Source organism: Meleagris gallopavo, chromosome 4 (genome assembly GCF_905368555.1).
Source record: "Meleagris gallopavo chromosome 4, MGAL_WU_HG_1.1, whole genome shotgun sequence".
Taxonomy (NCBI): Eukaryota; Metazoa; Chordata; class Aves; order Galliformes; family Phasianidae; genus Meleagris; species Meleagris gallopavo.
The window spans coordinates 55,711,942-55,736,142 of NC_139407.1; the positions used below are offsets into that span (position 1 = coordinate 55,711,942).

General features: G+C 36.5%; 1 protein-coding gene across 5 annotated transcripts in view; it reads left to right on the forward strand.

Annotated features, from left to right (window-relative positions):
• Positions 1 to 24,201, forward strand: part of FAM184B (family with sequence similarity 184 member B) — a 47,721-nt gene that overhangs the window by 21,190 nt on the left and 2,330 nt on the right. For 4 of the 5 annotated variants that reach the window (XM_085223413.1, XM_085223417.1, XM_085223414.1 and 1 more), the window contains 9 exons: positions 2,909 to 3,670; positions 7,172 to 7,282; positions 14,114 to 14,326; positions 15,552 to 15,705; positions 16,835 to 16,947; positions 17,356 to 17,540; positions 21,644 to 21,761; positions 21,926 to 22,027; positions 22,628 to 22,833. In XM_085223413.1, coding sequence (XP_085079539.1) covers positions 2,909 to 3,670; positions 7,172 to 7,282; positions 14,114 to 14,326; positions 15,552 to 15,705; positions 16,835 to 16,947; positions 17,356 to 17,540; positions 21,644 to 21,761; positions 21,926 to 22,027; positions 22,628 to 22,833 — 1,964 coding nt within the window. The remainder of the gene's footprint in view (positions 1 to 2,908; positions 3,671 to 7,171; positions 7,283 to 14,113; positions 14,327 to 15,551; positions 15,706 to 16,834; positions 16,948 to 17,355; positions 17,541 to 21,643; positions 21,762 to 21,925; positions 22,028 to 22,627; positions 22,834 to 24,201) is intronic. The other variant, XM_085223416.1, reaches the window with a different exon arrangement.

The following is a 24,201-nucleotide window of genomic DNA, read 5'->3' on the forward strand; positions in this document are numbered from 1 at the left end:
TAGCAATTGAAACGTCTACTTCCTAGCTTTGTTTGAGGTGCTGTCAGGAGTTTGCTGCTTGGCACCCCCTCCAGGGCCTTTTCTCATTAGTTAATTTATGGCATTAGGATCCAGACTCCTTCTGTTTCTTTTGTTTTCCTGGCTGTCACAGTCAGGAAAGATTTGTCTACTAGCTGGGCCCAAAAGATGACCTTATACAATCCTTTATTTGCTGCTTCTTATCATGCTTATCTTCCATGCCAAACTGTCTCAATTCTTATTCAACTTGTAAGGCAACCAGCTAGAACCAGTTTTCTTAACTGTGGTAGTTAAGCTACTGTAATAATAGTATTTGTTAATGCTGCTGTAGGAATACAGAAGTCTTCTTGAGTTTGAATACCTTTGTCTTCGTTAATGAGGTAGGGCTGTTTATTTTATCTTTTGCTATTTTATTGCAGCATAAAGAAAAGCAGAAGGGAAATAAAATGCCATTTAGATCTACATCATTTGGAGAATAAAATAGGGCTAATTAGGCACGTTCAGTGTGCTGATAATCTGGTGGTGTTTGCTGTGTAATAGTGTTTTTACCAACCTGTCATATAACTCAGTTGTTGTAAAATCAGTACAATACCCAAATGCCTTTAGAGAACTGGGAGGAAGTGGCTGCCATTGCTATTAAACTCACTAGTGCTCCTTTCATTTGAAGGCAATTCTCTGTGCTGTCTAACCAATCCATTTTAGAGATCATTTTAAAGAACTGTTTATCAACACAGCTGTTGAGAGTCTTGTACAACGTTAGTCAGCAGTGTGTACACTGCAATCTGCAGGTGTTGAAATAATTTTTCAGTACTTTTCCTTACAGCAGAATGCACGTAAACTCCCAGATTCATCTACGCGTAACTCTGGTCTCTTAAATGAGGTGTCTGGAATAGGAATGCAGTGGCTCTATTCAGTAGGGAGTGAAAGGCATTTGTGAGGGGCTTAAATTTCAGAACGTACATGCCAGCAGCCCTCTGAAAGTTAAATCTTTTAAGAAGGTTAAGATACTGAAGAATTGGTTTCAACAGTCAAGCCTGAATATTAAATTGAAAGCCATGCATTTTCAACTGAGAATTCTTCCTTGTGATTCTAGCCACTATTGAACAGATGGATAGGAATAAGTGATAGAGCAGGGAGATGGGTTTCTTCCTGATCTTTTAGATGACTCACTTAAGGTGTTGGTGATAACCATTAATGTAGAATGTCTCCAGTTTGTTCTAATGCTCAGTGGAATTTGAGGAACTTTGACAATTAAGTCAGACTTTGGAGGAATCCATATTCCACTGTCAGACCAAATATGACATAATACAAGACAGGTGGATTTAGTAAGTAAATTCATTGCTAAGGCTAGAAGTTTTTTAAATCACAAAGACTGGGTGTTCTAATGCTTATCTTTTGTTTTGCTGTTGGAATCAAATACAGAGATGTGATCACTAATTTGACTTAGTTGAAGAGTTGCCTGAGATAATTACTGGTCATTCTAAAGCCACAGGCAAAATTAACATTTTCCTTGTAGTGTTAAGTCTGTTTCCTGAGGAGGTTTAATAAAAAAAAAAAAAGTTTGTAGTTGGATTTCAGTTACCATTTGTGGAGAGAAGGATTCTGCTTAGTATGCTGCAACTATTTGTTTCATAGAAAAAGTCATCAAAAATAACAAATATTTACAATGTAATCTAAGGTCAAACAGTACCTGTATTTAAGTGTAGACTATGACTTCTTGTCTGCTTGTATTCTGGAATATGATGTCATTACTGTCTTTTGCCACATGTTTATCCAGAAATGTATCCAGACCATGTTTTGCATTTGTGACTCTTCACAGCTTCTATATTTGTGTCCAATTCTGGGCTCCCCAGTTCAGAAAAGACAGGGATCTCCTAGGAGTCCAGTGGAGGGCCACAAAGATATTAAAGGGCCTGGAGCATCTCCCACATGAGGAAAGACTGAGTAATCTCGGGAAAAGAAGATTGTGGAGGATCTGATTTAATGTTTATAAATATCTGAAGGGAGATGGGAAGCAAATGGATGAGACAGGTTCTTCTGGGTGGTGTGTAATGATAGGACGAGGAGTAACGGCCTGAAAGCTGACATAGGATGTTCTGTACAAACATGCACTTCTTTGCACAAGTACTTCTTTGTGGTAAGGATGACAGCAGTGGAGCAGGTTGCCAAGAGAGGTTGTGAAGTCTTCTATGGAGATATTCAAGACTGTACAACCAATTGCAGGGTGCCTGCTTTAGCAGTGGGTTTGGACTCGATCTATTGAGGTCCCTTCCAACCCCTGTGATTCTATGATTTATTTTGTTATTGCCAAGGAGGAAGTTAACTTTGCACAAGATGTATTTGTTTGCTTTCATTTATGGATAACTGAAATGGAATAAGTTATTCAGTGTATGAACAGCACAGAAATGGTTAAATGCATCCAAGCAAATTCAGTAATCCAGGAAAAACATTCAGGCTTTATACAACACAGACTCCAGACTCTTGCCTCTGTAGGTCCTCAGCACTTGATAATGCTAAAGGCAATGTGGCAGAAGGTGCTGCTGGAATTAAGGAGAGATGAATTGAACTACTAATGTGGAGTTGGTCAGCTTGAGGAGAGGTTCTGTATAAAGGATTAAACATGATGTAGGAGATAATAACTTTTCAAGGGGAAAAAAAAAACCAAAACATTCTCTAAAACTGTTCTAAAAAAAAAAAAAATCTCACAGTATTGTCTTCTTTCCCTGTAAGGATTTGCAGTTTGTAATTATCCCTTCTGTTGCTAGTGGGGGAAAAAATGGCAAAAAATATTTAATAGCAGTGTAATTCTTTTGATAAATATAGCAACTGAATTTGTAACACTGTTGTTTACTAGATTCTATTATCTCCTGTTGCTCTTCTTCATGTATAGGTGATATATGCCCTGAACATTAAGAATGATGAACATGAAGATAGTATACAGGCTCTGAGAGAAGCTCATGAAGAAGAAGTTCAGCACATTCTTGCTGAGATGAAGGAAACAATTCTCCAGTACAAAAGTAAAGTTGAAGAAGAACAGTTGCTGAGGAAACGCATTCAAGCCCTTGAAACTGCAGTAGAACAACACAGGAAACTAAAGGAAGAAGCCTTGGCAGAGTTAACATTGTGCAAGAAGCAGGTGAAAGAGAGGGAACCAAGAGCAGAAGTAAAAGTCACACATGTGGCCCTTTCCATAGACACAATAGATACCAATGCAGACTTTGAAAACAAACTTCCTCATTTAAATGAGGAGACCAATGGGCAACTAAATGAATGCAAGCTATCGAGGAGAGAAAATTTAGATGAAGATATTTTAGCTGAAAATTTCAGCATGGAAGGACAAGTTCTAGTAAATGAAATGGAAAACCTGAGGAGTGAGAACCAAGGAGCAATTAAAGAATGTACTCAGAAAACAAACCAACTGCGAGCCTCCTGTGAGAGGGGAAGAGAGTCTTCAAAAAAGTCTACACAGCAATCTATGATAGAAACAAAGGATCATCATCAGCAAAGAGAAATGGAGCAAAGGAATTGCTCAGAGGCTGAGAAAGGTTTTTGGATGCAGCAGGTGAAGAAACTGGAGGCAGACCTAGAGGAGAAAAGCCAGAAGATAAATGAGAGGAAGAAACATTCCCAGAAGCTGAAAGAAAGAATACAGGTAAAGTACAAGACTGCGATCCTTATCTCTGCCTATGAAAGTGCAAAAATCTCATTTATTAACTTTTAGTACAAATTGTCAGGAAATTCAAGGAATTATGGCCTGCTACACATTTAGGATAATTATAGGCATATTTTAGATGTTAACTCTTTGATGGGTGTTCACCTTACAGTGATGCCTGCTGAGGGAATAGCTCCATGTTACAAATATTCTGGCAGCAGAGTTAATTTAAGTGTATGGAGAGAAAAAGATTATTTTTAACAACCTCTTTTGGTGAAAGATCATTATAATGGAACTGCACCAAAAGAGAAAACGATTATTTCAGATGACAAAAAAAATGAATGTATATAATCAAGCACAATACGTGTTTTAGGATTTTGAAGTGTAGCTTAAGGGAATACAGTAGGAAATTCTGGGATCAAAAAAATGTGGAGGAAGATCTAAGTGTAGTCAAAGAGGAATATGCTTCAGCAGAAGGAAATCCTGCAAAAAGCAGGTAAAATGCTCATTAATGTCATTCTGAATTATTTCCCTTGTTAGTCATTCACATTGGAAACTCCACAAGTTAGTTATGCTATTTGAAATGCAAATGTTGCTTCTGTGGAAGGTTGGGAAGCTCTATTGAATTCCCAGAGCAAAGCTGCAAATGAAGTAGATGAACGAAAGCATCAAATAATACAACTGCAGCAAATGACTTCTACCTAACAAAGCCAAAACAAGAGAGGCTCTGAACATGTGAGAGCTTAATCAGGTGGTTTGCTCTTAAACATTCAAAGGCACAGCATGCAAAAATATACTGAAATCAATGTCATTTTTCTTGCAGTGTTCTTTCTGTTTTTGGGTTATTCTATGGAAATCAGTCTTGTGGGATTCTTAGACCTCTGGCCTCATTCAAAGGAACACTGACTCATATTCATAACTTCAAGAGTTGCTCAGTGATAGCAGAGAAACTGTTGATATCCTTAAAGTGAAATTGATCTACACCAGGATAGCATCCAACTTCTGTAACTAAAAAGTGGAAGGAAACAAGTCAGACTTTCTCGGTTGAGGTTAAATTGAAATGCAAACTTTTAAAATTATTTTTTTAGTAGAGAACAGAGTCTGTTCTTCTGAAAAGCTAAACAGAAATAGTAGCAGAAATAGTCAGTGCAGTGAGGACTGTTTGTATCCTCAGAGTTCCCTCTGTACAATGTCTTTCCCTGTTGATTGTCCAGACAAATCTTTTCTGTATGTATATGTGTAGATAGGTACAGAAATAGATATTTAATTCCTGGAAATCAGTTAATGCTAGCACTGTGTAAAATTAGAATTGCTATTGGAAATGTAACAAAAAACCAAATCACCCTCTGTGCTTTTCCAAGGAACTGAAGTTGTCCTTGATGAAGCCTCCAAACTTGAAAATGAGACACACACCCAAAGCCGAAGCAAAATAACAAACAAACAAAAAACACACAACAAAAAAACAACCAGACCTAGACTGATGATGAGTCATACAACCCTGAATGGTTATAGTTCAATATTGTTTATTAAAATACAGTACTTTTCAACAGAGAATATCCACTGAAATAGAGTATTCCCTACAAAATGGGTGACAGTCCCCAGAATTCTACTTTAGTTTCACCAAGTTATATAACTAATGTGATTTATAAATTATGGAAGCTGTAGTTAATTAAAAAGAAGGTATGAATTAAAAGACACAAAGAACTTGCATTGTAAAGGTGACTATCAGTTCCATAAGGAAAAGATTTGTCTGAAGGAATGGCTGTTAAATGGGTTGGAAGATTCGTAATGAAGCATATGAAGGTAATCAAGTTAATCTAAAACTTCAAGCAAGCTGAAAAAAGCAGGAGGTAGAAGTGTTCTATTTATAGATGCTCTAATTCATCTGTTTTTAATCTTATTGGTCACAGTGACATCATTTGATATATCCTCTCTGGAGGCATTTTGAATCATAAAATGCAAGGATTTTCTTGCTGTGGTCTTACTGAGAGGAAAAGAAAAAAAATTGAGGGGAAAAAACATCAAGCTGATGTGTTTCTGCATAAAGCTGCAGAGGGAGGAAGGTGACTTTATCCTTGATGTGACAAACTGCCTTCTTAGCAACACTTAGAATTACATGCTTTTCATGTGACAGCTGGAGTGATTATGTGAGTTCCCTCCTGAAGAAATATGTATTGTGGGTGTATTCCAATTTCTGACTTAAATTTCCATGGATCTCTGCTATGAAATATTCAAATGCTTAAATTTAATAAAAATTTGGCATTGTTTAGGCTGAGAAGCTAGTTCTATAAAGTGTTAGTAAATGGATTTGGAATGCAGGTGTTCTTAGTGACATGACCACTAGTTACAAATGAAAACATAAGTGTGTATGCATGACCTTATTTAAGTCGCAAAGAATGACTGTCTGTGGATTCAGACAAGTATTCTGAGCAGTGCCCTCTCTCAATGTGTTGTAAGTGGCTGAGCTTTAATTTTTCTTATTGGTACACATTAGCAACAATTGACTTAAGACATTCTTCAGAGAATTCCACCTTCGTGAGAAGTGCTCACTGTGATAAATTCTGTTATCTTACCTAGCAGCATGAGTCCTTTGTAGATTTGCAGTCTGTAATGTTTCTGTGTAGTAGGAACACCAGTGGGGGCAGAAATGCATTAAAATGTAGGAAAACGTGTTTAATTTTAGGCATGTGTTTTAATGTGCAGTGATACTCACACCTCAGTGTGTGTCTAGTTTGGCAAACTGCTTAGACTGTAAATTAAGGCCAAATCTATTCTTCATCTCCTACTGTATTTTGTGTGATGTGTTTCTCAGGATCTTATTAGACAAAAGAAATAAACATATGTTTTAGAGCAGATTGTAGAACTTAACAATCAGGCTGGCCAAGTGTTCTATAGACCTCTACTGTTGCTTTTTGTTTTTCTCAGTTTTAATGCTGCTGTACTGTTCCAAGTTCAACAAGTTCTGAAGTCATGGAAGATGTCCTGTCACTGAATGCTGTGTTTTGTAGTCCCTTTCAGATTCTGGAGGCTAGGAATTGTGTTAAGTGCTCTTCAGAAGAATTCATTTGTTTATGAAACTGCTGAAGTTTGTGCATTTATGCAGTACCATTTCTCAAAAAAGAATCTATGAGAGTAAATTATTTTATCTGGTTGTGAGAGATCTGTGTGTGTGAATATACAGTGTTTTAAGGAACATAGTTGCACTATCAAGTATAAGCCTTAGTAAAAGTACTTTGTTACATGCAGTATTGTTTTATGAGGATGGGTTTGTACAAAGTATTCTTTAAATGATGTGACAAGCTCTTCACACAAGTCAGATCAAACTTAAATGCTGATTATTTCATAATATAGTTTTTTTTTTAAAGGCATACCAGTAGATGTTTATTACTTCTAGGCAACAATATTATTGCTTATAATCATCTCTTCTTAGAGCATTGCAGAAAGTTACTAAGGAAATCTTGAGTAAATTGTGTACTCTTCTTCTTTGTTTCTGGACTTAAGGAACTCCAGATGCAGCTAGAGGAATTTAAAAGAAAATCTGAGTGTGAAATAAAGCAACTAGAGAAAGAAAAAGAAGCCCTAACTGGGAAACTTCAAAACTCTTCACTTGAGGTAAGTTTAGTCATAAATATAAATTAGTAATAAAAGGGCTTTTCATTTTTTCTTCTGAAAGATTCTTGATTACATATGTAACAGGTTGCCCAGAGATGTAATGGATGCCCCATCCTTGAAGATATTCAAGGTCAGGCTGGACCACGCTCTGAGGAATCTGATCCAGCTGTAGATGTCCCTGTTCACAACAGGGAAGTTGGACTAGATGGCCTTTATGGGTCCCTTCCAACTCAAACAATTCTATAATTCTGTGCAATCGTATTTGCTGTCATTGTCATTCAAGAAAATACGCGAGGTAGAAATAACAAAAAACACTGCTCCTTAATGTCTATGAAGATTTTTGACATGCCTATTTATTTTGATAAATTTCATAATGTACCACTCTTTGGTGTTATGTTATGGCTTTATGCTAAGGAATTTGGCTCTATCTGTGTTGGATGGTGACTCTGTCTACATATGGAGCTATGTGGATTTGAAATCATCTTCTGTTTGTTTTTGTTTGTGTATATAGACATGTAAAAGGGCTTTCTTGTTTGCTTGCTTCCTTAAGCAAGAAAATTGAATGGTAAAAAAGATTGAGTGGCTCATTATTTTTGCTCTGCCTGCCTGATGAAGTAGCTGATTGGGTGACTGAAGCAGGTTAGAGCATGCAGTAGTTTATATATTAGCAATTATTTGTGTCTATGTTCTCAAGATCAAAAATGAAGTAGAGAAAGCATTGTGACTTCAAAGTAACTTTTAGGATTATGTACCTTATGTACTATTCTCTGTTCCAGTTATATCTAAGTTGCAACAGAAATCTGCTAACATGTATTAATCTGGAAATGAGTACCTGAAGTGTTTTGCTATTAGATTATCCACCTGTCTGTATAGTTAGTTGCAGGCCAAGCAATGCAAATTTTCCAGACTACATTATCTGACAAAATATTTGTACAACAAAATGTCATGATTTGAAAAGCCATGCTTGTAGGTTAGATAATTTTCTGTAAAAAATAAAACAAAATAGAACCCCTGTAAAGCAACTGCTTAACTAGTTAAAGAGTGCTTTCACCATGAAAGTTTTTCTACTTCTTCCTGCCAATCTGGGTTTTAAAAGGTAAAAATATTACCAAAGAAAATCAGAATATTCCCAAATACACAAAATCCTGTTTAGTTTAAAGTAATGGACAGCAACAGCAATTAGGCAGCTGACACTGCTGAGCAAGTGAATTAGAGATAACCACTATTGTTGTGACTGACTGACTGTGATTTCCATCACTTTGTATCTTCACTGCTCCTAAGCAGTTCCAGGAAGTTCAGATTTTTTTCTCAGCTGGCTTTTGTAATTTCTGAGTGACTATAATAAGACCTCTTTCGGTGCTCAAAGACAGAGAAAGGACAGATAGACCCATCAGGGGCCTAAGCAAGACGTTGTCTCCCACCTGTTTTCACTTTCCCTTTCCTTTTATACTGCTTGATGTGTGGTATATTTCAGCAATCACGGCATGTGTTGTGGTCATTTACTATATAACATCTGCTTTTCTCCCCATTCAGCTGTGATAGTTCTGAATTAAATATAGTACTCTACATGTTCTGGTATTAAACAGTTGCATTCTGACAGTCTATCCATTACTCAGTGTTACAAATGCAGAATGTAAATGTAGTTCTTAATGTTCTAAATTTCTGATTAAATCCTGGTTTTAGGTTTTATTACACATCTCTGCATGTCACTGTTTTCTACAGCGCTTTTCATAGGGAGAATTTCAGGTCATTCCAACTTGTGTTGGCCTATCCAAGTGACTTCCTTGCATCTAATACAACATGCAGGTTCTTAGAAATCAGTCATCTTTATTCTTTTCTAAACTTCCCTTAAGGCAAAAAAATACCCTAGTCTATTCAAAGCTGAAAACTTATCATGGTATGCTGGCATATATAGTGCCTGAAAGTTGTACTGATTTGAGGTATAAGGGAAAGAGATGGGTACTGTCCAACCTGATAATATTGCGTAAATTTATGCACATATATTCCATTGGAAGGCCTCAAAGAAATCAAAAGGCTTATTTCTTGAAATAATTATTGTTCAGGTTTTGCAAATGCAAAAAGTAAAGCAGCGAGCCATCAAATTACTTTTCTTGAAGTCACTAATTCAGACCAGAACAATAGGAGAGGAAGCCTGTTTCCTATCTGCTAGTCCTGTGATACTGTGAGTTCATAGTAGATGCAAGGGGTGCTGAGAAAATATTGTTGCTAACTACGTAAAGCAAGTAATATAGTGTACATCATATTGTATGTTACATTAACAACATCATGTGAGTGTGAACAGATGCACTAAAAAACAATTCAGTGCATCTTGCAGTCTAACAGTGGGGTGAAAATGGAAATGGTTCCTCTGAAGCAAAACTTTGCATTGTTGTTGGTATTCTTTTTATTACTTTCTGAACCAATTACTTAGAGATATTGCCTCTAAGCAATTGAAATTACTTCAGCAGAGAAATGAAGTAGTTTCAACTTACAGTACTTTCCTTTTATAGATATTTGGCTATTCACAGCCAACAAACAACCATTTACTATATCACATTATGTTTCACTGAGGGCATGATTCCCAGCTGGGAAATTTGCAGTGGCTCAGCCCAGAGTTTCCGCCTCAGAGACTAGGCAATGTGCTGTTACTAATCCAGTTCTAACCTGGATGATATTTCACATCTAAAAATAGCTTTCTTAGCAGCATAAGGCATATTGTTGGTTGGGCTGCCATAGCTAGAGTACTGTGCAGAGTAGACAGAATCATGATAATTAGTTTTCTCTGGAGACTCACTTCAAAATGCAGTATTTCCGTATCACTGACTTTTTTTTTTCCTTGATAAATAAGCCAGATTTGCACCTATTTGGTGCCTTGGAAGGAAAGATACAAAGTCCCATGTGGACTGAATGCTAATTAATTGGAGTCCTCCAATCCCTTACTTCTGCACTACAGGGTCTGTTCAACAACTGTAAAGAGACATTCTGGAATTACAAGGTACAAGGTATAAAATAGAAGGGCAGGATTCATCAGAACCTTGGTGGCAGGCTTGTGAGTATCATCAAATAATTATAGCAGCTGTAGAGGTGTGCCTGTTGTGCATGCTCCTGTCCCTCCAGTCAGGACTTGCCATAAATCTTGGAAAGCAGTTAACTGAAGTTAACTGAGGTAACTGAAATAAGCCTTAAGACAGCAGTAAAATAGCATTTTGTTATTATGTTGTTACTACTTCTACTGTGTTACTGTTTTGATGTAATAGCACCATAATATGAGTAAAACTGAGTAGAATTTGAGTGCCTTATTTTGTCTGTCTGAACAAACTATCAAATCTGGTGACTCTTCTATAATAAATCAAAAGACAGTTTTAAGTCTTTTATATGAATTCATACTCTAGCAATGTATTGAAATCTTTCTACTTAAAAGATACGGTAAGTCAAAATATTCTCTCTGATTCCAACTTTAGATCTTTTTTTTTTTGAGAGTTCATGCATAGATACTAGAAATACAAGAAGGAGAGAACTGGTAGAGTAAGGCTTCGAATACTCATAGAATCTGGAAGCGCAGAACTGAAATAAGCAAAGAAGTCAGAGGGCGAACATGCACAGCCATATATTTGCCCAGTATTTTTGCCCATTAGCTATTAGACTTTAAGATGCTTCAATAGAATCAAGACACACAGTAATTATGGTTATAAAATAATTAAAACTGAATAACTTGAAATATTTTGAACCTTTTGTCTTCTATTGATAGTTAATGATTTTCCTTTTGCTTGGAAGACAGTGAGAGGCAAAATGAGATGTCATTTGGTTAAATCTCATGATTTACAGTTTACTTTGTGGAAAATCATAAACAAAAGTTGCAGCAGCGCAGCAGCTCTGTAAGTGACTCTGGCATCTGCTTGTTCTTGGTGTACATCCAGCCCACAGACAGATCTCATCATATAGACACAAAGACAATGTTTTTCTTTAAGATTAATGTTAATCAATTCTTCTCTTGTTTATTCAGACAACTAGTAGAATGACACAAAGGAAAAAGCCAACAAACAGGTGTAAGATTAGTTAGCTTAAAATTGCAGTCAGGGACAGCTGAAGCTTGATTGTTTTTGTTTTTGTTTTTTTTTTTTTTTCAAATTTGCCAATTCAAAACAGGTAGGAAATTTAAAATGCCAAGTGGGTTTGAATCTGTTTGGGAGATGGTAAAACTTTTATTTTCTGGCATTTAAAAAAGAACAAGAAAAAGACATGATTCACGTGACACTTGGTGAAGGAATGTTTGTTTTCTTTTTGTCTACCAACCTAGTATCCCCATGAAGTGTGGGGGAGTTGGGCATCGTGTTTTTTGTTTTTTTCCCTTCTACCAGCTTTCTCTCCATTTTAAAGAGTTCCCTTTTCACTGGGTTATAAGATTGTGTCTCGTGTTGCCATTTCTTCATTTGTGTGTTAAGTTGTCATTGAACAACCTAGGCCTCCATCTCTTGGGTAAGTGTCCCAGTTACTTTCAGCATACATGCACATGCTCTCTTGCCCTTATTTTTTTCTTTTGCCTCCATGCTGGCTTTCTCTGTTACTCACAACAGAACCAACACTGCTGTCTTTTATTTCCTTGTGTGCTGTGAATAAAGTCATTTGTCTCCATGTAAGTGGTGAAATAATTTAATTTTGCAATATGTTGAATTCAGTCTGAAGGGAATGTGTTTTAAACTTTTCATTTTGACTTGTACGTTCAAAAACACTTCCTTTGGCCTGATTCAACTCAAGAAGTTTTATCGATTGCTGGGTTTTTCCACCAAGAAGAAAAAAGCTTCCCAAGTTTGCCAAAGAGGTGGTTTTTTTTTTTTTTTCTTACAAGATTCAACTTGCTTGCAGACTTCTGTCGTGTCTAAAGTACTGATACTGCTGTGGATCTCAGAACATGAAATATCAGTGATAAGCTAAGAAACATTGAAGTTCAAATGTAGTGCACTGCCCTCATCTGGTAAAGGATATCTGTATTAATCATAATACTGATATGGTCCTTTGTGAGCAGACTGCTGGAGGCGTTCAAAGGGAAAAAGTTCAAGATCAGTGATGAGCAGTAACAGCCACCATCAATTAACTGGAGAAAGAAAAATGACTTTGATTTGAAGGAAAGAGCAAATTTATTTAAATAGAAGTAGTACAGTAAACTGACCTGTGTACAGAAGTGCAGTTGTATAGCCATAACCATGCTCAAAAAATGGAACAGCGACTCACTTATAGCTGTTTTGCAGCTTTTTGAGCCTTCCCAGCACTGTTCTGTAGATCTCACTGTTCTGTGCAGGGAACCTGTGTGAAAAGTATAGGGTTTGAGAGTACTTGAATAGGGGCTGCTGTCCATCTGGGAATGGAGAAGGGCCTCGAGAGGGAAAGAGAATATATCCTTTGGAGAAAAGAAGTCAGCATGCTCACCTGACTTCGGGAAGAAAAGGGCCATAAAATGGAATACATTTAGGTATCATGAGAAAGTATTCCTAGGATTTGGGGAAATATGGCATAGCTTGTTATTATCTCCCTTTGGATAGTGCAATGCTGCCTGCAGCCAAAAAGTTAGAAAGAAGTAAGGGCTCTTTGCACAGCATGTCTCCTGTTCTTGTGTGTAACACAAAATATGCTGGAATGTACTGTAAGAATGAAATGTGAATGATGCTTCATCCAGATTTTGTAATGCTGCATCAGGAGAGACCATGACTGTATAGCTGAAGTTACAAACAACTGTTTAACTAGCTTAAGTGCTTCCTCAATTAGCAAGTTCTAAGAAAGTTCAAGATGTTCACAAAATTAGGAAGGATGGCAAATACAAATTGCTGGTGAATGTTTAAAAACCTACTGAATAGAAAAGAGAGCGGACTCATTCCTCTCTTTCCCCCTGAAAAAATATAAAGAGAACTCTGCTTTTGTGACTGCTACAACAGACATGTCTACTGTATTTAGCAATTAAGCTATGAAAGGAAGGAAAATAAAACAGCTGGTGTGACGTGCAGAATTCCTGTTTCCATTAGTTCTAGTCTTCTACATTAGAAATGGACTCTCACAGTTACATCTCAATGCTGACAATAAGCTCAGTCTTAAGCCTGCCTCCAGGTTTGTGCCCCAGTTGTGCCAGTTGGACTAGGGACTCGGTATACAAGATGAAAATGATCTGAAAAGAATTTCTTTAAGAAAAGTACTTGGTGGACAAAAAAGTGTATGCAAAAGATATGTCATTGTTTCACCAAATTCTCTTTGAAGGGGTATCTGCCTCCCAAAAGAACTTTAAGAAGTATTGTATTTTTCTTGCTTCTAATGCTTCAAGATGTTCTTCAGAAGGAGTGTTTCCAGTTGTTTTTTTGTTTTTTTTTAAGTAGTCATTAAAGCTGCACAAATCATTTGCTTTCTGTTTGTTGGTCAAATTAAAAAGCAATGAAAGGTTGAAGGAAAACTCAAGAGTGTCTTTAAGTTGTAAGTTTTAATTAATGTTTTATTTGAAGTGTTACTATCATTTTAAATAAAGAAATTAAATTAAATTTCTAAATGAAATGTTTCAAATGATGAATTCAAAGTTTCCTGCTTAATAGCATCACTATGGAAAACAAAAAAAAGCTTTTAAAATTTATCTTTGAATATTTTCAGTTGAGTAAAACCATTCTGGATTACTATATTAACTGTCTGGAAAAAATCACTTAGCTCCCTTCCTCACTGAAGCAAGGGGCTCATTGCATGAAACAAGCATCTTGCTGTTTTTCATGGAGCATCACAAGATCATAGAATTTATTCAGATTTACATAATTCTTCTCCATTGTTAGTGTAGCCATTAATCATTTCCTGCTTTTCTGGTAGGTGACTCAGCTGAAGCAAATATTAGACCAACAAGCAGATAATTTCAAGGAGTCACTGAAGAAACACAATCTGCAGTCCAGCAAAGAAAAGGAGAAGCTTTTGCAGGATCTTCAAAACACCATTAAAGAAAACCAGAATGTTAAACTGCAGCTGGAAGCGTCACATCAAAAAGTTTTAAAAATGTTGGAGAAAAACAAAAAACAGGAACTCAAGGTCAGTTTATGGGATAAGAGTTAAAAAAACAGATGTGTGGGTTAAACAATGTTAGAAACCCCTGAGTATCAGCTCGTTTATTACCTGTTATCTTAACTATATGCTGCCATTGTGGCTCATCATGAACTATTTTGTGATTTTGAAACCTTGTTATCTTAAGGGTTGGGTTTTTTTGGTGGTTTGTTGGTGGTGATGTTTTCATTTTAACTTTTTTTTACTGAGGTCACAGTATGAATGAAATTATTTCTATAAAATACTGTATCCTAGTCTATAGTTAGGCTATAGGATAAATGCGAACTCTTCTGAGTGTGCTCTGCTTCACCAATACAGGGGAATTCCTAAGTGTTTTATTAACAGGAGTCACTTTTTATTGTTTTTTATCCATTATTCATTTATACATAAGTAGTATAAAAGAAGTATTGGCTTAGATGCTTTCAAGAAATGAATTCTGTAAGTAGATAATGAAAGCTTCTAAAGGTTCAAGGGGATTTATTTCAGTGACAAAACGTTAATGCAGTATAATGAGGTACTGAAGGAAGTAGCTGTTCAAGTGGAAAAAAAAAAAACCTTAAAAATCTACATGCACTTGTAGCATGGATTTAGTACGTCTCTTTGTATTACATACGTTAGGGAAAACCTTTTAAATGCATTTGGTAAAACCCCTATAAAAATGATTTAATGTCTTGTTTACATATCGAGAATCAAATCCCAGCTTTATCAAACCGAGCTGGAGGCAGTAGCTGATAAAAATGAAACTGGTAATAGGAGCTTGTTCTCAGAACCACTACAGAGCAACTTCTCCAGCAATGTATCAGTAACACTTCCAGTGATGATGGGAAGTTCTGTCCAAGAAAGGCTAAATGAAAGATAGAAGCTTTTGTCTGACACAGTGTGATAAGAAAAGGTACTCAGGTCAAATCTGGGACTTTGGTGAATGGTAAAAACATCTTTTTAGTGCCAAATAAGTGTGTTACTGTTGTTATTTGATTTTGCACAACAAATCTAATAGAAGATATTGTGATAGTTTATCTTGTCCCTATTAAGTTTTCTTTTTCATCTTCTAATCATTTTTATTCTTATGTTGATGAAGTGTCACATAAAATGATGATGAAAATAATAAAAGTTCTGCAATGAAAGACCAGATTCATCCAGGTTTACAAGTAAACCAACAAGGTGATACATAGGCTCTGACTACTTTGTTTTTTTGGGGGGTGTTTGCTTACAGGAGGCAGAAGAGCGTTTGAAAAAGGAGTTTAATGAGACTTTCAAAATCCAACATCAGTCTCATAGGCTGGAAATGCAAACCTTGGAAGAGAGAGCAAAGAAAGAATTACAGGATGAACTCGAGCAGATACAGAAGCAGCAAACTCTGTTGCTAGGTATAATGTCTTACACATACACAGCTTCTACTGCTTGATGATATGCTGTGAAGTGCTGCTATTCAACCCATTCATTTTCCTTCCCATTTTCTGGATCATCTCCTTTCCCATACCCTACACTTCTAGCAATACATACTTAGCCTTTGTTTGTTGACCTCACTGTGTTGTCAGCAGCTTCAGCATGCAAGTATATATAAATGGATGTACTGAATAGGAAAATTGTAGTTGTATATATGTTTCCTCCTTTTTTCTATATGGAGAATTATTATATGTGATTCAATCTTTCTGCTGAGTTCAGCGGTAGTGATCTGTGGCTCCATACGTATTCTTCATTCAGTTTACAAAGTTCCCTGAATAGTTCAGATCTGAACAGCACACTGCAGTATGAGAACGTGTAATATCTCCAGGCCTACATTCAGGTTATTAAATTTATAAAATGCTTTTTAACTAAAGAAATAATAATTCAGAAGTACTTCAAGTATAAAGAGGATGTGTTCTTGCTTTTTTTCAGTCATTCAAATTTATTAGAAAGATTTGTTGCTCTCTAAAGTTAATACATACAGTAGATAATGTTCTCCTTCTTCAAGGAAAATTGTAAGAATGAGAGAAGCAAGCATCTTTCTCCTTGTACTTGATCCATCCTGAAACTTTTACACAGTCTACAAAATAAATAGCACTACATGAAGATCTGCTTATTTAAGTGTTGCATTTCGATAACACAAACAGAGCTCTCAGCCTTCATTATCGCCTTTTATAAAATACCAGTGGATTTTGCAATGAAGCTCGAGTGCTGCAGTTAAGTCCAAGGTTAGAAGAAGTAATTACTGTGATTTAGTCTGAAAAACAGCTGACACAGACCTTACTTCTCTGATTCTCACACTGAGTTGTTGCAGTTGTAGCTCTGCATCTTTGTACTATTGCTTAGTTGAGCTGTCTATTAATAGGTTTGGCTTTTACCAGAGAGGGTGTGTTCTTTTTTTCTTTCTATTATTGTTTACTAATGGCAAAGGCACCAAGGGAGAAAGCAAAATATAATGTATTAATGTTTGCATCAACATTGTCTATATCTACCTCCCCTGCCCACCTGGCCTCTGACTGCCCTAATTATTATCTTTCTGGCTGTTATTAGGATCTCTAAGGGTAGAAATTTCTGAGCAACAGACATCATGCACTAATCTCAAAAAACAAATAGAAGAGCTCCAAATGGAGTTGAGGAGCGTGAGGACCTTGAAGAAGCAACAGGCAAGAATCCAGTTCCTACTTTATCTTATGTTTTCTGAAAGCAGTAATATCATTTTTCTCTCTCCAAGCATAATAACATTCTCTTGCAGAAATACAGTCAGTTTCCTTTCTTCGTGTCATATTAAAAATGTTAACCTTGCTTATCAGCTTTTCCCCATAGGCAGACTTTCTTCCATTTAAAGATGGAGTCTTCAATACAAGTAAATGAATGAACGTTACGAAAAATGTATATTTTATGAGAATATAATGCATGTTTGGGAACATGCAGTCACGGATTTTGTCATGCACATAGAATTTCACATAAATTTGATTAATCAGTTCACTCAAGATCAGTGCACGCAAGTCCAGTGAGGTCTTCAGGTTAAATAATAAGAGGCTATGAATAAATAATTTTTGTATTTTTCTTAGGAAGGAAGCAGCCAGAGCCAGATCAGATCTCTTCATGATGAACTGGAAAAATGTCAGAGTGAAATTTCTGAGCTCAAGAAAGAGAACTTACTTTTGAAGGACACAATGGAATTACTCAGTACTGAGTTGGAGACACAGAAGCAAGAAGCTGCACAGCTTCAGGATAAGGAGAGACAACACAAAAGGTTTGCCTTAATTTCACTTCACAATGCTATCTAGGGAGTCTTCTATTGAAGCTAGCATTAGAGATGTTGTAACTGTGATGTTAGAATTTCTTTTCTCAAGTACTAATTTTACTTACGGATGCTGGGAGTTCTGCAAAACCAATCGTATCATATTCTTTTTTTCCAACTGTACTGAAAAGCACTTGAAATAATTGTTCAGTTCTACATCACGGAGAAATTTGTCCAGTGTGGCCTCACGAGGGTGACCAGAAAAAAGCCGCATAATGTTGACTGAATTTGGAAAGGATTGGAAACAGTAAATTCCAAAGTCATTTAAGACATTAAAAAAATGTATAAGTCTCTGAGAATGTTTGTTTTTTTAAACCCATTCTCTGTAGCTGAAACCAATGGTAAAAGCAACACCTGAGAATGCTGTATGTTACTCTGTGTGACTCTACTATGGCTGTAGCAGCCAGCTTTGCCCTTCAGGGTGAGGGCAGTCAGAGCAGAAACTGACAGAGCCTCTGTGCTCATAGAAGTCTGGGCCTGTAACATGCTGTCAGGGCACAGAAGGGTGAGTTCACAGTCTTGCCTGTCTTTGTAGAAGGTGGACTGCATCCTGTTAGAATCCTGAGCCATAGGCTCAGAGCATGCATTGTGTTGCAGTAGTAGCAGTGTCCCCATGTGCTCACAAGAAACTGGAGTACTTACTTTTTACGCGGGAAACAAGATTGCAGTTGGCCAATGCATTTCTATGGCCGTTGAATCCTTTGAAGTTTCTGGGTCATAATATTTAACACGTTCTCTTTGCAAAGGGATTGAGGGATCTGGCACAGGAATGCTTTTTAGTTCATTTCTGCAGTTGTATGGAATGTATGCTTCTCATTACTCCATCTGTATATATAAAAGGAGCTTTTAAATTATGTGCTTCATAGTTTAGAGAAATGCACTCAAGGGATAAGATGTCTCTCTGCAGGCTGTCAGAGTGGCCAGAGTAGTTCTATTGCTGTCTACCCGTTAGTGGATATTTAAAGAGTAAGAGAGAGAATTTTTTTCCTTTGCACTCTTTGGAGAAATACTTGAAAGAGTCTTTCATTTTAAGCTTTTGAAACAAGATCAACAGAAAGAATTGCAACCAGAGTTTCATCAGTGCCCTCCAGCTGCCTTGGAGGAGTTGAGAGCTTCTGTTCATGAAGAGAAGAATTAGTCACATGTCAGTGATGAGGTCTAAAAGGCCTCAAAATGGTAAAACTGCTGGGCTGGAGGATAATCTTTACAGGAGATAGATGGTGTAGCTCTACTGTAGTAAACAGAAGCAGCATTAATGGAAATTATGTAAGGAGAAATCCTTCAAATAGGAGGAAAAAATCAAAGAGCTCAAATGGTCATAGGCATCTGATACAGCTGAGATTAACTGATAGAAAATGTGGAACATTAGCCTGCAGGTCTTATTTTGCTTTTGCAGGGCCAATAATTCAGGTTAATAGTTAAATTGGTGAGTGTATAAAAATAACAGCTTTTTACTATAACCTTAACAACAGTGACCTTGTCTTCAGTTTTATATTTGTTTCTGCTGTTAAACTATATAGTTGTTTCTACTCGTTGTGGCTTTTTATCTGCAAAATTTGCCAAATTTTTGTAACTGATTATTTAAAATTAACATTGCTACTGTTGCCAAGTTAGTGTAGCCAGTAATCTGCTTGAACTAATCTTTCCTGTTCTCAATTGTGAGAATTCCACCTCAGGGACAGAAACATTCTATAAGGATTAGAATCAGAACAGTGAAAAGTTTTTTTTTGTTTGTTTGTTTTTAATGGGAAAACAAATCCCCAAATGAAAAGGTTTCTCTAGGGTATGACAAAACAGTAGCAAACAAAAGGCAGTAAGATAATGATTCTTCAATAAATGTATTTCATTTTGGAGTTTGGCATCAAAAAGCAATATTATGGATGGGCTCGAAAAAGTATTGGGCATTTTTTAGTTTTCGGTTGATGGTGCTAATGAAATAATATATTTTGAAAAATACTATTGTCTGTTATAGAAATGCCTTCACAGTGTTTGTCGTTAATGTTTCTTGCTATGTTTAGAAATGGTGGTAGGCATTATTAACTATTTCTAATTGCTTGCTATAATGGGATCAAAGTATACCATCAAAGTCTCATCTTAAAATCTCAGAGATTCCAATACAATTTTACTTAATATCAATTCCTATATTTTATTGTCACGCTTAACCAGTAGGATTGATGTATAAACTAACCATAGACAGAATGCCACTACTATCATATAAAAAAAAAAAACCCTCCACTTCCTGAAGGTTGAAGAACAAGTGCTGCTTCTCCAAAGAACTTGTCTCTTTCTCACTGGTAGCGTGGTTCAGCCTCAGACTGCAAGTGATGTGATGAAGTCAGATCAGTCAGCAGAAGCCCCAGAGATGTGCTGTTAGCTGCCTTTCTAGTCCCTAGAAGACCTGAAAACTGCATGCTTTCATCAATGATAATAAACTAGTATTAAAACATGAGAATTCAGTCATATTTTAATACTAATGAAAGGTTACTGGTAGCAGACCTCAAAATGAAACATAAAAAAAGAGCTGGATGTACTAAAACAAGATCACCAGAAGGAAAACAAAACTTATCCGATTTCAGCAACACTCAGGCACATCTCTAAGCAAAGAGCTTCTCCTTAGAAGCTGGGTATGTCATTTAAATAAGCTGTGACTCATACTGGCAGTGAGTTCTGTTTTAAATTATTATTATTCAGACTGTATGTATATATTTAAATTACTTATGGGTAGAATATGATGAACATGAAATAGAAGTGTATAGGTTTTTCCTTTGCAAACACAAAAACACAGATGCATTGTAATAAACTGATTACTGTATAAAGGAAACCATTATACAGTTTTAGAATAATAAATTAAACACTGCACTTAGCATTTTACAATGTTATGATGTATAAAATCATCTTTGTCACAAATGCTTCCAGAGACCTTGATCCATCATCTTGCACTTAATTTTGTTCAGCACAGCAGCACAAAATTAAAGTTAAGCTCCTCCTGCTCATTCTCACTCCCTTGCAAATTTCTCAGGATATTCTTGAACTGCAACCTCCACTTTATCATGTAAGTAGATACATTTTGCAGCCTTCTTTGGATGTAAGTAGTTCCGTGGTTCTTCTGACTGTATGTTAGAGGCCTCCCACAAACAACCTTTGTTTTTGACATTGTAATTTGCTCAAATTTCAGCTGTGCAGCATAGCTCCAGCAGAGACCTTCTTGGAAGTAGGCAGGTCTTTGAACATTTAAATGTTCATATCTAAACTGTGAGATACACTAAATCAAAAGAGTAATATTGGGGTTTTTCTTACCAAATTTTTCCTCTCACCAAACAAAAACAAACAAACAAACAAAAAACCACAAAAATGGGTGTGGTTGGTATTCTGTAATTAACTTCACTGTATGGCAAATGAACTTCATGACTCTCAGTTTCCTGAGCAGCAGAATTCATAAAATTGGCTGGTGAAATAATTAGTTGTTTTTTTTATGGTTTAATCAAACATATGTTTCCACACCATCTTTAAGAAGGTGTAAATTCTAATTTGAATCTTTTTCCTTGATTGAGGCATTTAAAGAGCAGCAATCTCACTATAGGCTTTGCCTTAGAGGATTCACTAAAGCAGCAAACCATCCAAACCTCTTTTTTAAATAAAAGTTACAGGAAGCTTGCATTTCTGAGACCTCAGTCAAATATGGTTGGAATTGGCCTGTAGACTCCAAAATTATTGGATCAGAAAGAGAACAAGTAAATAGATACAGATATGAATAGACAGAGCAGTACAGATTTTTCTCATTAGTAAACTAGATAGGTAATATGATGTGCAAGTTTAATTAGTATTGTACTGGAGCTGGCTTTTACAATGGGTAGGCAGTTTGGTTTGGAATTCCAGAGTGTTCTGTGTTTATATATAATCTACGTACACATGCCCGTTTCTAAAAGTACTGTTCTATTCAAGACTCCTAATTATGTCCCTGTGTTTTAGTCTTGGAATTTAAACTACAGCTCAGGTATCTCTTGAACCTGGCCTAAGGAAAATTTTTGTTGGTCTGCATCCTTTCTTTGGCACAGACTTAAAAAATTAGAAGAAAACACAAGAAAACCAGAATCCAGACCAGAAGATATACACCTTATAAGCTGCCTGCAAGACAAACTAAGTGAGAGAGAAGAAATTATTAAGCAGCTGGTGGTAAGATACACTTTTACATGTATGTACGTATTTTGGCATCTGTTTGAAGGCACTGTTCAGTGTTTTGCACATTGCTTCAGATTGATACTTTATCTCTGCTCTGCAAGAATTTAACATAAATATGTTTACACACCAAAGAGACATATAAATTTCTTTTCCATCAGGAAGGAAGAAAATTTCAGCATTCACTTTTAGCCAGTAATGAATCTTACAGAAATCGATCTTTTTCTTTCACCCCTAATCCTGGATGTTTGACTCCTATGAAGGTAAGATAGGTAATTCAGTTAAAATTACAGATCATGATGTTTTGCTCCTATTTGAGTCATACAAATAACCAGAACAGAAAAGGTCCTGTTAATTTCCTGTAGTAATGTTATTCAGTAGAATTCTTTCCAATAGGCTCACCTGTGAGCAGATTCTGAGTAAAACATAAACTCAGCAGAAGTGCATTGGTACAAGTTTTTAAGCAAATACAAAGCAGTGGCTTCCCAAGCAGCTCAGTCTTCCACTGGGTTAAGCACAGCTATCGATTGCAAGTAACTAGAAGTTACTTCGATGTTGTATGTATCAAGAAGGATTTTTAATTTTGGTTTGTGCTACTTGCAGTTTGTCCCTGGTCAGCACCTGCCTGAGCTCTGTGTATATCTAAAACCTCAAAGTCAAATATACAAGTTGTTTTAATCAGACCCCATATGTAACCCCATAGATGCTTACAGCATACCCTGGAAAAAATGTTTTCTAAATTAGAAAAAGATGGGAAACTTCATTTTTGCATGCTCCTCCCACCTTGCCTAGGAATGAAGTATTGTTTTTATAGTATAAGTGTGAAAAACGTGTGTGTGATAGTTTTCTTTTATGATAAAAAGCAGCAGAAGAGACCAGTTGAGGTGCCCAGTCGTGTTGTCAGTGTACCAAATTTAGCTTCCTACGCAAAGAGCTTTTTGAGTGGTGACTTGAGATCAAAAAGAAGTGTTCCTCAAATAACAAAATCAACAAGCTTGGACCAGAGTCCTGGATGCCTCAGCGTGGGCTCTCCAACAGCACAGACTTTGGACAGCAGCACTTCCACAAGGTATTTGTTTATTTTGATGTGGTTTCAAAGAATTTCAGTGAATTTGTATTCTGAATCTTGTAGACATCCAAGCACATTACATGTCTGGAAATAAACAGCAGTGCAAGATTCCTGTCTCTTAGTGAGTTCCATGTGATCAATTTTCTCTAGACCCAGAATTTAACTGCAAATGTAGACTAATAACTGCCCAGCAGAGCTTATCATTGCAAGCATGCCAGATAGAAAGGGAGAGGAGCTGCAAATATTGGATGGTTAATAACGAACGTGGCTGTTTAAAGCTTTGAGTCCCTATCAGTAATTCTGTTAAAGTTGTGTTTCTTACTTTTGTCTCCTTGTTTTGTGCCTGGTTGATGTAGGTGAACTTTTATGTTAGGAGACATTTGAATGACCCTAGCCTAATCATTTGATAAAGGGTTTAGAGACTTAAAAACTGATTAGCAGATACTTAGCGGTCTTCCAGTGTCACATCAAGATCTTTTGCTGTTCTTGATTTCAAACAACTTCTTAGTTTAGTGAGTTTCTGCTGAAAAGCTTGTTTTTTCTTCAAATTTATGAGCTATTATTTAAATGTTTAAGATTTTCCAAATGTAAATCAACTCTGAGAAAGAGTTAAAAATATATGTAGTTAATACTATATATAGGTACAATTATATATAAAAAAAATTACCACTATACTTCAGGACAAAAGCCAGCCTTCCCAACTACATCCTAGTGGACAGTAATTACCCTATACATTGAATGCTGTGGAGTTCTTTCCTGGAAGGCAGATGGTGCTGACTCCTGCCAAAGACAGTAATACAGGGTGCTGGCTTGAATCCATCTTGGCAATTCCTACATCTTAGAGATGAAAGTATTCTGTGTCATGCCAGATGACTGCCACAGCAAATCAGATTTGTATTTTAAAGGGTAATACATAGGGACATTAAGAGTAGCTTGGCTGTCTCTTACTCTTTTAAATCCATCAGTCATAAATTGGCTTGGCAGGACGACATGGGATACAGCATTGGAGGGGAGAGGGGCCCTAGAAAGCTGGTCAGTATTCAAAGATCATCTCCAGCAAGCCCCAGAAGCAGTGCATCTCAAGAAAGAGGATGGTAGGCAAGAATACCAGGAGGCCTCCATGGATCAACAAGGGACTCCTGGACTTACTTTGGCATAAAAAGGAAGTCTATAGGCAGTGGAAGCAGGAACAGGTTATCTAGGAGGACTACAAAGAAGTCTGAGCAGCCAGGGATCAGGTTAGGAAAGCTAAAACCCAGGTAGAATTAGATCTAGCCAGAGACATAAAGGGGAAAAAGAAGAAATTCTACAGGTATATCAGTGATAAAAGGAAGGCCAGGGAAGATGTGGACCCTTTCTGGAAGGAAA